Raw genomic sequence first — 18,389 nt, 5'->3', positions numbered from 1 at the left:
ACACATCTCTAGATCAGTTCAGTCCAGTCCAGTTTAACCTCCTTCCCAGCCATATCTTAATCTCATGAGGAGAAAAGCCTGGGAAAGAACTACAGCCGAAAGTGTCTCGGGGGTGGGACTTCCGTTGAACGTACCTCCCCAGGAAGCTGTCTTATTATTATTTTTGACCAATCACAACATGATTTTCATGCCCTGGGAATGTAAACAGTTATGCACAGGATCGACCGGTACTTCCTGTACTTCCACTCTTAGACACTTTGAGCAGCAGTTCTTGTCCAGCCTAAAGTTCAGTTCAGCACATTTTTGATTAGTCTAACACAGGGGTTCCCAAACCTGATCCTCTGTCAAACCAGCAGAACTAGAGATCCTAGTAGGATAGAAAACCAGCAGTACTAGAGGTCCTGGTAGAATAGAAAAACTAACAGCACTATAGGTCCTGGTAGGATAGAAAACCAACAGTAGGCCTACTAGAGGTCCTGGTAGGATAGAAAGCCAACAGTACTAGAGGTCCTGGTGGGATAGAAAACCTACAGTACTAGAGGTCCTGGTAGGATAGAAAACCAACAGTACTAGAGGTCCTGGTGGGATAGAAAACCTACAGTACTAGAGGTCCTGGTAGGATAGAAAACCTACAGTACTAGAGGTCCTGGTAGGATAGAAAACCTACAGTACTAGAGGTCCTGGTAGGATAGAAAACCTACAGTACTAGAGGTCCTGGTAGGATAGAAAGCCAACCAACAGTACTGGAGGTCCATGAGAACCAGGGATGGGACCCATTGATCTAGGATCGTGGAACACGAAGAATACTGATAATCATTTAAATTTAAACCAAAAAGCTTCAGTCAGTTCAGCCAATAGGCACTTTTTGGCCATAAATGAACCAATTTGATTGGCTATGCCTGAGTTCCACATCACACACTGGATTCCCACCCTCCACGAAAAAAACTAAAAAGAACAGAGAAAAAAAACTAAAGAAAAAACATATAATGATAATACCGTAATAAAATCTAGCTGAGCATTTGCTTTGGGCTGTCTGTATAGTAGTGCAGGATGGGGCTTTTAACTTTAACTCGGATTAATCCATTTCAGAGAACCAAGGCAAGTTGTTATTCTGTGGGTACATGTCTTAAGATGGCTAATAAATTACATGACATACCGGTATAATGGTACCCTAGGGTTAGATTTGCTGGGGGGGGGGGGGGGGGGGGGGGGATGCATGACTGTGCTTTTGATCCCTCCCTCCCCCGGTCATTAATTTTTGCCTCTGGTCAGACTGAATTAAATACATGCATTTCTTTTTGGGAAATGTAGACTGTCTGACATGTTTGATATTTATGTTAGATAATATCACAATTCAACAATTTAATTAAAAACATATGATAAGAAAATGTCCCCCCCCCCCCACTGTTGTGGAACCCTTATGGTATCAGTAATGTACCATAAATATAGTTGGCCAACACTAGCACAGAACAGCGGAGATGCATCACACAGTGGTCATGAGTTTCAAAGAGCCTGATTTAAACCTCAGAATTCTCTTCTTGAGATTATGAGAGGCTTTGATCTTCACAAAGGCCTTGGCTTGAGCCGGGGTCAAGTCCTGCCCTCGTGTCCCGGATCCTGCTCCTCCCAACTGGGCCCAGCTCCTAGTCCCTCCTCCACCCTGGGCTCCACCTGCTCCGCTCTCCTGCGAGTCACTCACGGAGGTGCTGTCCCCCTCGAACTCACCCTCGCTCTCACTGGACTCGCTGTCTCCAAAGCGGTTGGTGGTGTAGTTGGACCTCTCGTCTTCACTGGTGTCCATGATGGTGGAGTGGAAGAGCGACGCACACTCGGCCGAGTATTCGGAGTCACTGCCCGCGGCGTAGGCATAGGGACTGGCGTACTGCCGCCCCGCGGTCGGCAGGCACGCCACGGTGCCGTTTTGGCTGAGCAGCTCCTTCCTCTGCCTCCGCTGGGCGCGTCGGAACGCCTCGTCGTATGGAACCTCGGCCATGGCGCGCAGATGCCGGTAGTCGTTACGTTTGTACTTGGGCTTGGCTACGACGACCACCGGGTCGCGCCCGTGGTGGTGGTGATGGCTTCCGTGGTGACCGTGGTGCGCTCGGTGGTGGTTGCTTTGCCTGGATACGCCACACTTTGTACTAGCGTTACTGATCAGGGTGGAGGTGGCGATAGGTTTGTCCAGGAATACCTGGTCCTCCGGGATAGACGGCGGGATGCGTTTCAATCTGGAGGCGGACACCCCAGGCGCACCACCAGCAACAGTACCTCTCTTGGAGACTTTCTGGTGGGGGGTGATTATTTCATCATACTGTGGCGTCCTCCTGGAGCTGCCTCTGGGTTTGGTCGTCCTGTCTGACTTGAGCATGCTGTTTTCAGAGCTGCGGCTGACTTTGGTTGGTTGGTTCTTCTTAACGTTCATCTTAAGGTTCTTACCGCCGCCTTTCCTCAGCTTGGCGGCGTGTCGCTGGGTGGGAAGGTGCTGAACGCTGACCATGTGACCTCCTCCTCCGCCCTCATCCTGGCTCTGGGAGGAGGAGCCTTGGCTGACGAGCTCAGGCAGCGACCTATCACCTTTCCCGTTCGGGGTGAGAGGGTGGGGCTTGGGGCTCTTTTGGGGCGTGGCCGATTGGGGTTTGACAGTCCGAGGAGATTTAACAGGAGGCTCTGGGTCTGTGGTTGATGTTAAAGGGTAACATGAATGTTTCAGTTCTTTGGGAGAAGAGTTTGCCGTGGGGCTTCCCAGGTCTTTGTAATGGCTGGGTAGAGTCCCCGTGGACGATGCTGTGGCTTTGTTACCAGAAGACAAACCTTTCTTTTCCAATAAGCTGTTATTGTTCATATGAACATCACAATTGTTCATAGTGTAGCCATTTAGTCCACTACTGCTGACAGAGCAGCCATCTTGCTGTGTTCCACTGTTGACAGAGCAGCCATTTTGTGCCAAGTTACCATTGTTGGCAGAGTAGCCATTTTGTGTCTGTCCTTGTGAATGGTAAGCCTGCTCTTCTCTTTTACTCTCCACAGACCCACCCTCGAAGCCCACTGTCCCCGCTAGCACTACGCCAGCCTGCCAGCTGGTTCTGGGTTCAGATCCCCTCAAAGTACCCTGTCCCAGACCTGGACCCTGCCTCCCACACAGACTGGGCTGCCTGTGGATACTCTTAGCAGGGTCGGTATTAATGCTGGTTCTGGGTTTGTTGGGCCGAACAGGCTGGGACCTCCTCTGCAATAGACTGAAGATATAACCCTCCAGACGCTTACTGGAGGGAGTCTGGGAGGGGAAGCATGAAGAGGAAGGAGTTGACCAGGAGGTGCTTTGATGAACCTGAGGTGCCGACACAGAAGGAGCATTGCGAGGAGGAGAATCAGATGTGTGTCCATCTAGAGAAGCTTCTTCAACATGTGGAAGTCCTTGGTGTCCTGCACTGAGAGTCTGGAAGAACATGGGACTCTGAACAGCCACAGCGTGGAGGGGACTGGGGTAACGGTACACGTCACTGCCGTGCCTCGCCACCAGGTCACACTGGTACTTGGTCTGTGCGGACCGGGAGTCTGCAGAGGAGGAGCTGAAGGTGGTGGAGGGAGGGAGGTCCAAGGAGGAGGAGCAGGTTGAGGGGTAGGGCGCAGAGAGCGAGCGTCGGACTGTCCCCGAAGAGGTCTGGTCTTCATATGGAATTCCCAAAACCAGAAGACCTTCACAGTCTGCATAGCCGACCAGCTCATCTGGAGAGAGGAAAGACAAGCAGTATGTTAGAACCAGAACAGGGATGCTGACTGAGATGCTCCAGTGGATGACTGGATAGTGTGTTTGACCTTTTAACTGGGTGGTTCTCAAACTTTTTCATGTCAAGGACCCCCAAATTGACACTTAGTAGCCCGCGGACCCCCATTTCAAAAGATATGCCAGGGACCCCCATAAGAGAAGATTTTTACGTCTCTCTAGCAGTGATTCTCAACCATTTTAATTTCAAGGACCCCCAGTTTGACATGCATTAGGGCTACGGACCCCCATTTAATGGCATTTATATCTCTGGGACCCCAATTTATATTATACAGGGTCCATTTGGTTCCATTTGTACACTCTCAGAGTTACAGACCCATATGGGTCCATTTGGTTCCTATCCATCATTTAGCTGGGGACCCCCTGGAACCCCCTCAAGTACCCCTGGGGGTCCCCGGACCCCACTTTGAGAACCAATGTTTTAACTCATTCACTGATAAATAATCAGCCACTGCCAGCGATTTTCCGATTTTCTTACCATTTTAACTAGTCACAGCATATATTTATGATCAATCCCCTGATCGTAGCTAAACACGGAGGGTTTCACCGCGCTTCCGCGGAAAAAAGAAAATGTCATTGCTACCCCCTTTCGCTTGTTATAGGCCGTTGAATATAGCACGTCTCTTCAAAAATGCAGAGTAAAACCAGGGAGGCGAGATACAGCCGTTTTTTCTAAATCGATTAACAAGGAAGTGAATGGAGGAGGAAATTGTGCGATCACGTGATCTACTGGATCCGTGTGTCTGAGGATGAAATGGTCACTCATGTGTCAGCGAACAGCGGCATCTAGTAGAAAAACACTGAAAACACCAAAACACCCCACTGAATGGCGGTGTGGGCTTTGGAAAAAAACACGTCAACCACATCAGTGGCAGAGAATGAGTTAATTGCAACGTCACTGGTTCAATTCCAGCGAGAGACCAGTGCTTCATGCTGGTCCCCACCGTCTAAAAACGCGCTTCTTGATAATTCGATTTACCGGAAAAGTGACCACTGAGAAGATAATGGACAGTTGCAGCCCTATTTGAGACAGTGCCGTGTCTTCCCAGTGCAAGTCCAGAGGTGCTTCAGGGGTGTTAATAGACCTTTTGTTTGGCGAAACAAAAGGCAGTGGTTTGAAACTTCCTCCTCTTCACCACAGAGACAATAAAACCTCATCAAATTGCTTTCAAAACAAACCGTAAATCATCGTGTGTGTGTGTGTGTGTGTGTGTGTGTGTGTGTGTGTGTGTGTGTGTGTGTGTGTGTGTGTGTGTGTGTGTGTGTGTGTGTGTGTGTGTGTGCGTGCGAGAGAGATGCACCACATGTTAAGAGGGGAAGAATGCAGTGGTTGTGGGTTCATGGTGGACAGAGTAAGGGCTAAAGGTCACAGAACAGTGGGCCTACAGCTTAGGGGTCAAGGTTGAGAGGTCAGGGGTGAATGTTTGTGTAAATTCTAATGGAGCAGTTCATCAAACTAATCGGTTTAATTGATTACAAAAAAAGATTGATAATTCAATAGAATAATCCATTAGTAATCGATCCCTATTTTGGGCATACAACAGTAGAAGACTGTCAGCTCCCAGATATGGGGGGGGGGGTGGTAGCTGTCAGCAGGGAGTGTTGGGCGGCTCTACGTCCTCCCTCCTCACTGGTAGGCGAGTCAGTAGGATACAACAGCAGTGACAACACAACAAATGTGTGTGGGGAGGAATCAATGGCTTTTTTGTGTGTCTGAGGTAATCAATAGAATAATCGCTAAGAAAATAATGGATGCCTCTGGCAACTGAACGGGCTCAATAAAAGGTCCATCTACACTCTATAGTATATTAACTACAGTTTATATTCAACCAGTTCATTAACTGGCTCTAAACTCTGGACAAGGGATAACGACATAAAGGCACCCTGTGATGTCATCTCAAAACAAACAATGTTAAGAATGTGTGTGTTTGTGTGTGTGTGTGTGTGTGTGTGTGTGTGTGTGTGTGTGTGTGTGTGTGTGTGTGTGTGTGTGTGTGTGTGTGTGTGTGTGTGTGTGTGTGTGTGTGTGTGTGTGTGTGTGTGTGTGTGTGTGTGTGTGTGTGTGTGTGTGTGTGTGTGTGTGTGTGTGTGTGTGTGTGTGTGTGTGTGTGTGTGTGTGTGTGTGTGTGTGTGTGTGTGTTCTCACCTGCGGTACTGGAGCGAGAGCTAGACAGACACTCACTGAACACAGAGTTGGACGAGTTAGACAGAGAACCATTAACTCCATCACTTAAATCATAGAAACCTAGAGAGAGAGAGAGAGAGAGAGAGAGAGAGAGAGAGAGAGAGAGAGATTGATTAACATTTCATTTATCAGAAGTACTTTAGTAAGTAGGAGTTCAATCATCTCAGCCCCTCCCCAACACAGCTGAAGAGCCCTTGATCAAGGCTCTGAACCCCCAAACTGAGCTGCTCAGTGGCCAACAGTATACGACTGTAGTTGTACTGTGCAGCTCCCAGGTTTTAATGTGAGTGTGAGTGTGTGTGTGTGTGTGTGTGTGAGAATATGAAGCAGGGCATTGCTGAAAAGGAGCACTCATGCTCAGCCAACCTCCCCTGGGTAAATAAAAGTAAAAAAAGAAGAAAACATGCAAAAGAAAACAGCAGAGCAAGTTATTGACATGTTGCCTATATGTCCGTAGTTTAGTGCGGTGGTTCTCAAATATTTCCATGGCAAGGACCCCCACATTAATATGCATTTGCCCATGAAGCCCCATCTGAAAATACTTTGTGCCAGGGACCCCCATACAAGATTTGAGTTGTTACTATCATCAAATAGCCGATGTTAAAGTGGTTAAACTGATTTTGATGCTAAATTAACTCAACTTGCTGGGGGTCCCCTGGCCTCTCTACCACTGGTTTAGTGGGTAGAGAGGCCGTCTGGTAATCAGAAGGTCACCGGTTCGTGCCTCGGCCCACCCAGTGTCCCTGAGCAAGACACTTAACCTCTAACAACAAAGAGCACTGTTACACAAATGAACACAAACACCCACACACACACGTGCACGCGCGCGCACACACACACACACACACACACACACACACACACACACACACACACACACACACACACACACACACACACACACACACACACACACACACACACACACACGAACAAATCAATCCATTAACCAATAGATCAATTAAAGAAGAAACTGTGGAGGACAGTGAACGAGAGACAGAGATGGTGAGTAAGCAGAGAGTGAGACAGGCAGACAGACAGACAGAGCTGCTGTCCCAAGCCAGCAAATCTGAAGTCAGAACATGCAGCCCTTTGTCTCCGGGCAGACTTTAAAGACTTAACCTTTTATACGAATTGGAAAAGAACCGTGTGTGTGTGTGTGTGTGTGTGTGTGTGTGTGTGTGTGTGTGTGTGTGTGTGTGTGTGTGTGTGTGTGTGTGTGTGTGCGTGCGTGCGTGCGTGCGTGCGTGCGTGCGTGCGTGCGTGCGTGCGTGCGTGCGTGCGTGCGTGCGTGCGTGCGTGTGCTGTTATTTCCTGGTTGGCTCACTTGAGGAAATCAGCTTTGGCCCGGTGTGGAATGATAATACCACACCACCACCATCAGTCACCATGTAGCCGACCTCAGACCAGCAGTAGAGAATCAAACTCACTACAGACGCTGCAACATTTCATTCACACCTATGATGGTGGCACACACCAAAAATAGACGATCTACAAGCTCACCGCTTATGTTTGGCACGTGACACTTTTATACGACGGAGCATAAATTGGCCGTTAGCTTCAACATGAGCGCTGTGGGCAGGAACGCAGTGTTTACACTGAAGCCAAGACCATATTTAGACCTGCTGTCTGCCCAGTGCAACCAGTCTTCTACTGTTGTACTGGGAGCTGACCAGTACAACCACAGTCTTCTACTGTTGTACTGGGAGCTGACCAGTACAACCACAATCTTCTACTGTTGCACTGGGAGCTACATTAAATGCCTTGCTCATGGGTATTTTATGGTAGCTGTAAAATCTAGTTTGTCTGTCCAGATTTTCCAGCCAATCTGGGGATTCAAACAACCTTATTGGCCAACTTCCTCTTCTCTCAACTGTCATTGTCTAAAAATGATTTGATCAATAAAGTTACAATGAAGTTACCTGAGCTAGGCCGGCTGTCTGTCTCCATGTGATCATGTGAGATCTCTGTGTCCAATCGTAGGTCGCTGATCTGCCGGTCCAGCTCCTGTAATTGGCTGATCAGGCCCGCGTCCCGCCTCCTTAGACAGTTCTGTTTGACACACACACACACAGCTTGGTTATTATCATCAATATATAATATTACATAATACCAATGACGTCAAGGTTTTATGTTATTGTAAAACCCAAATTTATACTTCATTAGTCGAAAATAGCAGAGCTCCAAAAACGCACCACGGATGCTTGTAGATCTGCAGTTTTTGGCGAGCATGACAACGTCATACGACGGGAGCATGTGTTAGGTTCAACGCTCTCTCTCTTGTACAGTATGTAGTTATTAGGAGAACGGCACAAACTGAAACAGAAGTTGTGACAAAGGTTTCTTCTCCTCTGACTGCAGTCCTGTTTTTAAACCAGCTCTGAACGCAGAGAACCAACGTCCTGCTGTTCTTGAACACACCCCGGACTGATCTGCTGCCAAATACCTCAACGTCTGGACAGGCTATTTCTGTCTGACCTGACACACACACACACACAATCTGTTTTTGTGCTTCCAGACAGGGTTGTGAGTTTGAATCCCAGACAGCTCAGAATGAGCATGTTGGTTGGTGATGTGGGTCTAAAATACTAACGCACCCAACCCTCCAGAATCCGCTTAAACCTTATATACCTAGTTGACCGGGGTTCCCCAGGGATCTGTCCCAGGCCCCCGCCTTTTCCATATACACCAAATGTCTTGGCCGAAAATCTCTTCTACGAGCTGACACGGCGACGTGTTGTCAGCTTGTAGATCGTCCGTTTTCGCCCGAATGTTCGTCACCCCAGTATCGGGACACTGGGGATCATGTGGCTAAATTCATTCTAAGAACGGATAGTCGGATACCTGACCTATATCTGTATGCACACACACACACACACATCTCATATCTACCTAAATGAAACCCAACCGCTCAGAAAGAATCCTGCCCCACCCTGACCCCAACACACACACACACACACCCTCTCACACTCACACACACACACACACACACACACACACACACACACACACACACACACACACACACACACACACACACACACACACACACACACACACACACACACACACACACACACACACACACACACACACACACACACACCCTCAAAGCCCTACCGACAGTGGAACTAAATTAGGCCCCACCTCCCTGGGGATCAGAAACTATGCACGGCTGTGAGACACGTGGTCACATGACGCGGGGTCACACTGTGGAGGAGCTGCTTGTACTTTGGAGAAAGGAAAAGTGTCCCAGTGTGTTCCCCAAATGTGTCTTTTAGGGGACAAATGCAGACCCAGCAGAGATGGGTTAGTATAGGAATAGATTTAGTATAGGAACAGGCTTTTATTGTAGCTGCCAGCCTGTTTTTAGTACACAACTGGAAGGGTCTGCATATGGCAGAATGTACAAAGTGGATGAAACTCATGACAGAAACGGCTGCTTTTGACAGTATGATTGCCAGGGTAGATGCAAAGAAAAGTAGAAAAATATGGGACATCTTTCTGGCTGATATTAGAGATGTAACATCATTGATGGACAAAAGGATCTATAGATACTGTATGTGTGCTGGATATATATTATACTGTACGTATATGTACAATACGTGTATATATATATGTGTAATGACAAGTACTGGGGTGCCGGGGGGAGGTGGGGTTATGACTGCCTGTCAAGTGGTTGGTGTTTTTTGTGTTCTTGTTTTGTTTTGCCGCTTTGTTTTGTCTCGTTTTGTTTTGTCTGTACTTTCGTTTTAGGTTTTTCCGTCCGCTAATCCGTCCTGTGACATTTGAACACTGTTGAAGGGCCTTTATGTGAAGAATTAATTATACATGAGAAAGAAACATGAGCTTTGTTTGATCCTGTTTGATCATTGAGCACCATCGATACTTTGAACTACTTTTAACAGTTTTTACATCTCCTGGGAGCACCTGGTTGTTCTGTTTTCTCTGTCGTCAATTAATAAAAGAAACAAAGAAATAAAAGGAACAGTGTCAAACTGTCTTACTGTCTGTCTCTCCTACTACGTCTCTCTCTCAGCTTTTCTACTATCATTCTCTCCTACATGGTCTCTCTCTCAGCTGTCCTACTGTCTGTCTCTCAGCTGTCCTTCAGCTTCATTTTCCTGAAAAGTTTGAAATTGAATTCAAAATTGAAGTAGGAGAAGACACAACTTGCTTGGTCCATTCCACTGTCTTGATGTTTTTTCAAGTGTATGAAGTTACTGATCTCACTTGATGTCATTTCACACTCTCCCTTTTCATCGTTTGCTCACTCTTTTTTTCTCTCTCTCTGTCCATCACACACACACACACACACACACACACACACACACACACACACACACACACACACACACACACACACACACACACACACACACACACACACACACACACACACACACACACACACACACACACACACACACACACACACACACACACGATATTCTGAACAATTTGTTTCGTAAAATAACGACACAAAATGCACTGATGAAGTAGCAGTCTGCTCTTGATGGTGCCAGATAAAAATGTAACTTTGCACAAAAAAAAAAGAAGCATAAAAAAGCATTGAAGCACAAGACAGACTTTTATCAAAGCTAAATATAACACAATTTGGCAGAGAAAAGGGTGTCCTTTATTTATTCATTTTTACAGGAAAAAACCTTTGGGGAGCTATATATTATTAATTATTTTTGTCTATTTTCCAGTTAGGTTTATGAGAAATGCAGATATGAGCTCCCCTCAAGTTTTCAAAAATATAAATGCTGAATTGTTCTGTTTTCCAGTATTACTGTAAGTTTAGCCAAGCCTGCTTGTCACGCCTACAGTTAGTCCAAAACGCTGCCGCTCCCCTCTTAACAGGGCCACGGAAGTATGATCACATCTCCCCGATTATTGCCTCCCTACACTGTTACTGGATTGTAATGTTAGTTTTTAAGTCTTTAAATGGGTTGGCACCAATGTACATATCAGAGCAGAGAATAACTCTACAAGGGTCTTGAGGTCTACTGACCAGTCACTTCTTCAGGTCCCACCAACAAGGCTGAAGACCCGTGTATTGTTTTGCTCTTGGTATTTTAGTATATTTGTGTTACTGAGTGTACAGCACTTTGAGATGTGCTTTATAAATAAAGTGGATTGGATACAAAATCATTGTTGTAAATGTCCTTTTGTACACAGGGCGCCATTGAAAGAGACCCTGGTCTCGATGGATTTCCCTAAAATAAAGGTTTCAATCAATACAGACAGACAGCTAATTATTCAACTCTGTCAGTTGCTGACTAGGGCTCATGCAGTTTAGTCTCATCTTGCAGTGTGGATAAGAGCTTCTGCTAAATGCTTAAATTGTAATTTTAGAAGCAGACACAGGAAGTCAGGAGAGCTATGTTGTTTTTTCACTCTAGTGCCTCTGGGAAAGCTGTGGTTTTACTGTTTGGAGTGGAAGTTAACAGGAAGACCTGGCTAAAACACACACACACACGCACGCACACACGCACACGCACACACACACACACACACACACACACACACACACACACACACACACACACACACACACACACACACACACACACACACACACACACACACACATTCGGTTTAAAATAGAACCATCTATAATGTGATGACATAGTGGTCAAGACTCTTGCTGTTCTGGGATCAGACAAGTACCTTCTGTCAGCTGTCCTACTGTCTGTCTCTCCTACACCGTCTCCTTCTCGGCTGTCATACTATCTGTCTCTCTCTCCCTCTGCTTTTCCTACTGTCCGTCTCTCCTACACTGTCTCCCTCTTTCGCCGGTTTTCGATGGGGGGGCTGCCCTAAATGTAATTCCTGGGGACGCTACTGCTACACTGTCTCCCTCTCAGCTGTCCTACTGTCTGTCTCTCCTACACTGTATCCCTCTCAGCTGTCCTACTTTCTGTCTGTCTGTCTGTTTGTTTGTCTGTCTCTCCCTCTGCTTTTCCTACTGTCTGTATTTCCTACAATGTCTCTCTCTCAGCTGTTCTACTGTCTGTCCCTCCTGCACTGTCTCCCTCTCAGCCGTCTGTCTCTCTGTCTCACATACGTACGTATAATTGTAAATCAGTGATTCTCAACCCTTTTAATTTCAAGGACTCGCAGTAAGCACAATATGCACTAGATCACAGACTTTCCAGTTCCAGACCCAAGCGGGTCCATTCAGGACTCTGATGTTCCCCACCCTGATGTTCCCCACCCTGATGTTCAACACCCTGATGTTCAACACCCTGATGTTCAACACCCTGATGTTCCCCACCCTGATGTTCAACACCCTGATGTTCAACACCCTGATGTTCAACACCAGACGTTGCAAAGCGGTGCTGCTGTAAAGGAAGCTTCACAGCCTCACTCAGCCTTGCTGTTGGAAGTTGGACCACTATGGGAGTCAATTCAGTTAACCCATTAAAGCCGGGGTGTCATTTTAGATTTGAGCTATATATATATATATATATATATATATATATATATATATATATATATATATATATATATATATATAGGGCATGGGTCTTCAACAGGGGGTCTGGGACCCCTAGGAGGTCCTCAGAGTTACTAAAGGAGTCCGCCAATTTTTTTTTATGATAGGACCTTTTTGTGGCTGTTTAGAGGTAGCCTGGGACCAGACGAATCTGCCAGCAAAACCTACGCGAGGCTAGTTTGGAGGTAGTCCAACAATTTGCACAAAATCTTGCTTTCATCCACTGTTGATGAACCCAGCATCCCTACTATATCTTGGGCATGTCATTATGGTCAAGAAAAGTCAATGCCATTACATTTTTTCAAAAAGTTTCTAAATAAATAAAAAAAAGCTAAAATAGCCAACTAATCGATTTAATCGATTATTAGAAGAATTATCGATATTCGATGATTTAATAAAATAATCAGGGAGCCATGTCAAAGTTTGAAAATTTCATAAAATGAAAAATATAGTGAAAATAGCGGAGCTTGTAGATCGGTTATTTACACAATTCTTATATAGTGTCTGTCTGTGTGTGTGTGTGGGTGTCAGGTTTTCTCAGATGTAAGGGGGGGGGGTGGACTCCAGTGCTGTAGGAGTGAGTGTTTGTAGCTGCTGGGTGACAGCCAGCAGGCAGAGGAGGTGATTAATGACGTTTCACACACACAACCATTTGGAGAGCTGAACAAACCCACGGACTGAGCAACGCCACGCAGGGGGGCCATCACGTTGAACCGTCTGAATCAACAGCGCGCACACACACACACACACACACACACACACACACACACACACACACACACACACACACACACACACACACACACACACACACACACACACACACACACACACTTGTATTACTCTACTTGTGTTTTAGGGCAGCAATTTTATGAATGCAATTTTCTTTTTGCAATTTTTTTTACCCCAACACTGAAGCCCAAAACAGCCCATCTACGTGCTTCGCCGCGTTGTGAGCTGGCATAACTCTAACCCTAAACAATAAACCTGACCTTAATGTCTGACCCTAACCTGAATCTTTTCCTAAAAACTCCCCAAATCTGTTTTAACCACAAAACAATCAATTCTCTTGAGGAGATGGAAAATTGTCCTCACCTGAGGGGACATTGGCCCTCATATCACAAGTATAGTGATAATACAAGTACACACACTCAGTGTGTGGGTGTGTGTGCTGTTGTTACAACACCGTTGTGTTGTTTTTTGCACTCTGACATCACAGACGGACGGGACGAGAACCGTCCCTTCCTCCCATGACCCCCCCCTCAGTGTCACATGTTTGTCACACAGCAAGAAGACATGATGGAACACGAGATGTCTCTCTGACCCGGAACCCGCAACACGGACAGAACCATAACAACAGACAGCTAGTCCAACTCATCGATTTAATAGAAAATCGATAATTTAATAAAATAATCAAATTATTAATCAATCCCTATTTTGATCATTATAGGCAAAACTCTTTGGATTTTTCAAAAACTATTTTCACTATTTTTGCACAACAAAACACTGCTTCTCGATTATTCGATTGATCGAAACATTAATCGATAGAATAATCGCTAAGAAAATAATCGATAGTTGCGGCTCTAAACAACAAAAACAACATCATCATCATCATCATCATGGGTTGTTCTTCCTCTGGTCCCTCTAGTCCAGTGGTTCTCAAACTTTTTCATGTCAAGGACCCCCAAATGTACACTTATTACCCCGAGGACCCCCATTTGAAAAGATATGCCAGGGACCCCCATAAGAGAAGGTTTTTTACGGCTCTCTAGCAGTGATTCTCAACCATTTTAATTTCAAGGACCCCCAGTTTGACATGCATTAGGGCTACGGACCCCCATTTAATGGCATTTATATCGCTGGGACCCCAATTTATATTGTAAAATCAATGTTAATTTAACTCTGAGAGTGTACAAATTTGTACACTCTCAGAGTTACAGACCCATAAGGGTCCATTTGGTTCCTGTCCATCATTTAGCTGGGGACCCCCTGGAACCCCCTCAAGTACCCCTGGGGGTCCCCGGACCCCACTTTGAGAACCAATGCTCTAGTCTACACACACTGATTGAATCCACATTGTGATAATCAGGTCAGATTGGAAGCGGCTGTGTTTTGGATCCCGACCTCCCGACCCCCTCCGAACAACCCCCCCTCCCTCAGTTTAAACGGCTTAAAGTCTGCTTCCAACTCAACAATCCAAACCTGGAGGGGATGGGAGGGGGGCTGTGTAAAAGCTAAGCTTGTGTGTGTGGGGCGGGGGGAGGATTAACCCTGTAGTTTGGTAAAAGTTAATTTGACCCCCCCCCCCCCCCTCTCTCCCTCTCCCTACTGTAGTACCAGCCACCCCCCCTCGCTCGCTCTCTCTCTCTCTCTCTTGCTCTCTCCCTTGCTCTCCCTATTGCTCTCACCAGTCACCCCCCCCCCCCTCCCCCTCGACCTCTCGCTCTCATATTTAAAGAGGAGGGAGGGAGTGACTTAAAGGTTGAATTTAAATAACAGTTGGTTCTTTCTGTCGTAATGGCTGTCCTGCCCCACGCCAGTGGGACCCCTGGGGGTCCCAGTTCCCCACTTTGAGCTGAACTGCTGAGCTGCCTTTGGCAACTGCATTTCCCTCGTAGGGATCAATAAAGGTCTTATCTTAGGGGGATCAAATAAAGGTTTATGTACCCATCATTTATCTTTATATCTGCTGTTATCAGCCACTGGAGTAGGGTGGTGATGTTTACCTGCAGAAACACATTGCCCGCTTTCTGTATTTGGGTGTTTTCACTGTTTGTTTTGGTAGAGGGGGACATTTTTGCAACCAAAACACCAAAAAACTGAGAGAGAGAGGGCAATGTGTTTCTGCAGGTAAACACCACCACACTACTCCAGTGGCTGGTGTTTTGTTATGCAAAAACAATTTGTAACTCAAGAATGTACAAATGTAAGGGTCCATTTGGTTCCACTTGTACCGTCTGTCTCCGAGTTAAATTAGCACTGACAAATGTAAAGTGCAGCCATCCATGTTCTCCTGGATTCTCCTCAGTTAACAATTAGAACTCTAGGCGTATTTTCAGTGAAAGGGAAATCCTAGCGGACCTCGTACCGAGCCCTGGGGGACCCCTGTCAACTAAGTATACAGCATAATAGGGTTTAAGTGGTTGTTAATGTCTCGTCTTTCATCCAATGTATAAGACATCAGATCACTCCGTTATTAGTCTATTGCAGTGGTTCTCAAAGTGGGGTCCAGGGACCCTCAGGGTTACTTGAAGGGGTTCCAAATGAACCCCTACAGCCAGGTCTGCAACTCTGAGAGTTAGGGGGTCCTCGAAATTAAAAAAGGTAAGAGAACTACTGTTGTATTACATAGTGGGTTGGGTTCAGTAAAAAGCATACTTGTATTTAATCGGTCATCTAATTTTCCAACAACGTTGTGGTACATTATTAGACCACAGCCCTGGGACACTCAATGTGATTATCAGACATTTCAAAGCGGATTCCTTTTGATTTGAAACACACATGTACTCTGTATTAAAACTGAGATTCTCACCGGTCAACGTGGCAGACTTTAGTCACAGATATGTGCGCTCACTAATAGTCTACGGCCATGAAATGGAAACTAGACTTGTAGCGAGATTTAGTGGATAAGAGCCTCCCTTATATCAGAACTGGAATATGTACTGTAGCCCAGTGGTTGTCAAAGTGTGGTCCGAGGACCACAAAGGGTCCAAAATGAAGAACAGTTTAACTTCACTAGAAGTTAACCCAATGAGAGAATGTTTAAAAATGATTACTGACATCATAGGTTAGTTCACTCTCTCCACGGATATCTCACTACCTACAGAATAGACAGTTGTAGAATTCTCCACTAAATCTAATCACTCAACAAATATGTTCTCTTGTGGGGGTCCCTGGCACTAAATATTTTCAAAAGGGGGTCCACACGGCCTAATGTAAGGGATGGATAGGGGGTCCGTAACATGGACATTTTGAGCCACTGCTGTATAGCCTTCTGGAAAACAGTTATGCCGTGGAACTGGAATGTGTACTTAAAACCGTTATGTTGTCAATATGAACTGGAATGTGTTGCGTTGTCATTGTGCCTTGTGCCGTTTAATTGCCTATTTATTGTATCTGGTCTGTTTTTAATTGTGCACACCACAGCGGAGAGACAAAGACACGCTTCAGAGATGTGGAGAATAAAGTTGCTATTGTATTCAGTCAGCATGGAGGGAACACACTGGGCCCAGTGTGTTGGACAGAGTAGAGTACTGACCACAGGCAAATCCTCAGTGTTCATTTATCCCGTTAGTAACCAAATGGACCCATTAGGGGTCCATTTGGTTACATTTGCAGGCTACACTCTTTGGGTTAGGGTCCATTTGGACCCGTAAGCTTACAGGTACATTTGGCTACATTTGTGTATAGTGAAAATGTGCTGTAAGTGATATTTATTTGGTTAAATTACATTTTAGAATAATGTGGGAAAAGTTAAAGCTCTATATTCTGATAGTAATTCTGGTAGAAATCATTGCTACAGAGTGTTTGTTCAGCAGCAGGGGGTCTCTCCACCAGCTCTTTAAGTAAACAATAAAATGAATTTTCAGGTGGGACACCAATTTCATCTAATCAGGGGAGAACCCTGTTCCAGACAGTTCCAATTTTGTCTGCTCGTTTGTTTTGTTTCATCACTTCCAATTTCACTTGTTTATCCTGAATTTCTCTCTCCTGATTGGATAGAACTGGTATCCCGACCTGAAAAGGCGTTATTCTGTTTTCTTGCTGGAGATTACTGAACAAACACTCTAGTATATTAGCAGTGATTCTGAATAGAGAGCTATTGACACTTATTAAACAACACATCACTTGCACCACCTTTAAATGAACGCTGATCCATACGGACACGACTGTCATATGTCATAACTACTACACAACCCGATCAAGAATCGATACATATGAATCGATCAGTCGTAAGCTACATACCAGCTGTTTTCTCAGCAGCAGAATGTTCTCCTCCAACAGCTTCTCCTCGGAATTCAGATAAGGATCCTCCACCTCGTCCCCGGCGGTCCCGGGTCGAACCCCGGCCGTCCCGGGTCGACCCGGGTCACCGCTGACGGACGCGTGCAGCGCGCTGCGGACCAGGAGCTCCTGTCTGTGTCTCAGGTGGTCCAGCTCCCCCAGACCCGCTAGCGTCGCCTCCAGACGTTCCCGAACCGAGCGGCCGCGCTCCATCATGTCCCCGGCGGCGTCCATCCCGGCCGCCGGAGGAAGCCTGTCCCCGGCCGTCGCCGTCCTCCTCAGCTGGGCGTAGTGGTAATAATCCCTGGAAGAGTCCGTTTGTCCACAGCTAGTATCCATTCAACGAGCACGGCAGCGGGCGCAGATAGACACACACACACACACACCGGAGAGATGCGCGTCCACGCCCGGTGTGTTTTACAACACTATAGCCTCGGCCCCTGGTGGTGACCCCCACACACACTGATCACATTTGGTCAGCGGTCCCGCAGAGAGAGAGAGAGTAGAGAGAGAGAAGGGGGGGGGGTATGAGAGAGAGAAGAGGGGGAGAGGGGGGGGGTGCGGGGGAGAGAGAGAGAGAGAGAGAGAGAGAGAGAGAGAGAGAGAGAGAGAGAGAGAGAGAGAGAGAGAGAGAGAGAGAGAGAGAGAAAAAGAGAGAGAGTCACAGAGAGAACATAGGGTGTGTATCCTCCTGTTCCTCGGTTCAGGCTGGTTGCTCCATAATAACTTTTCCTCCCTGCATGAATAAAGCCCGTTAAAGTCCTCTGTTCTGTTCTGGAGGATTTACGCACAGAGCCTCCGTCCACAACCTGAAATGCAGCAGAGCTGTAATGTTTCAGTCCTGCGATGACAATAATCCACAGTGAAATAAATGTATTAAAACAGAGCCAGCAGCAGCAGGACTAACGGAG

General features: G+C 46.3%; 1 protein-coding gene across 1 annotated transcript; it reads right to left on the bottom strand.

Moving 5' to 3' along the window:
* Window positions 1-1,476: 1,476 nt before the first annotated feature.
* Window positions 1,477-18,064, bottom strand: dact1 (dishevelled-binding antagonist of beta-catenin 1). The gene is made up of 4 exons (XM_084045299.1): window positions 17,440-18,064; window positions 7,892-8,021; window positions 5,931-6,029; window positions 1,477-3,726 (listed from the first exon to the last, which is right to left on the bottom strand). The coding sequence occupies exons 1-4, from the start codon at window positions 17,815-17,817 to the stop codon at window positions 1,484-1,486; spliced, it is 2,850 nt and encodes a 949-aa protein (XP_083901425.1). The 5' UTR covers window positions 17,818-18,064; the 3' UTR covers window positions 1,477-1,483.
* Window positions 18,065-18,389: the final 325 nt, after the last annotated feature.

Source organism: Gymnoscopelus microlampas (assembly GCF_963454915.1).
Source record: "Gymnoscopelus microlampas genome assembly, chromosome: 20".
NCBI lineage: Eukaryota > Metazoa > Chordata > Actinopteri > Myctophiformes > Myctophidae > Gymnoscopelus > Gymnoscopelus microlampas.
This window is presented reverse-complemented; position numbering and strand designations above follow the sequence as displayed.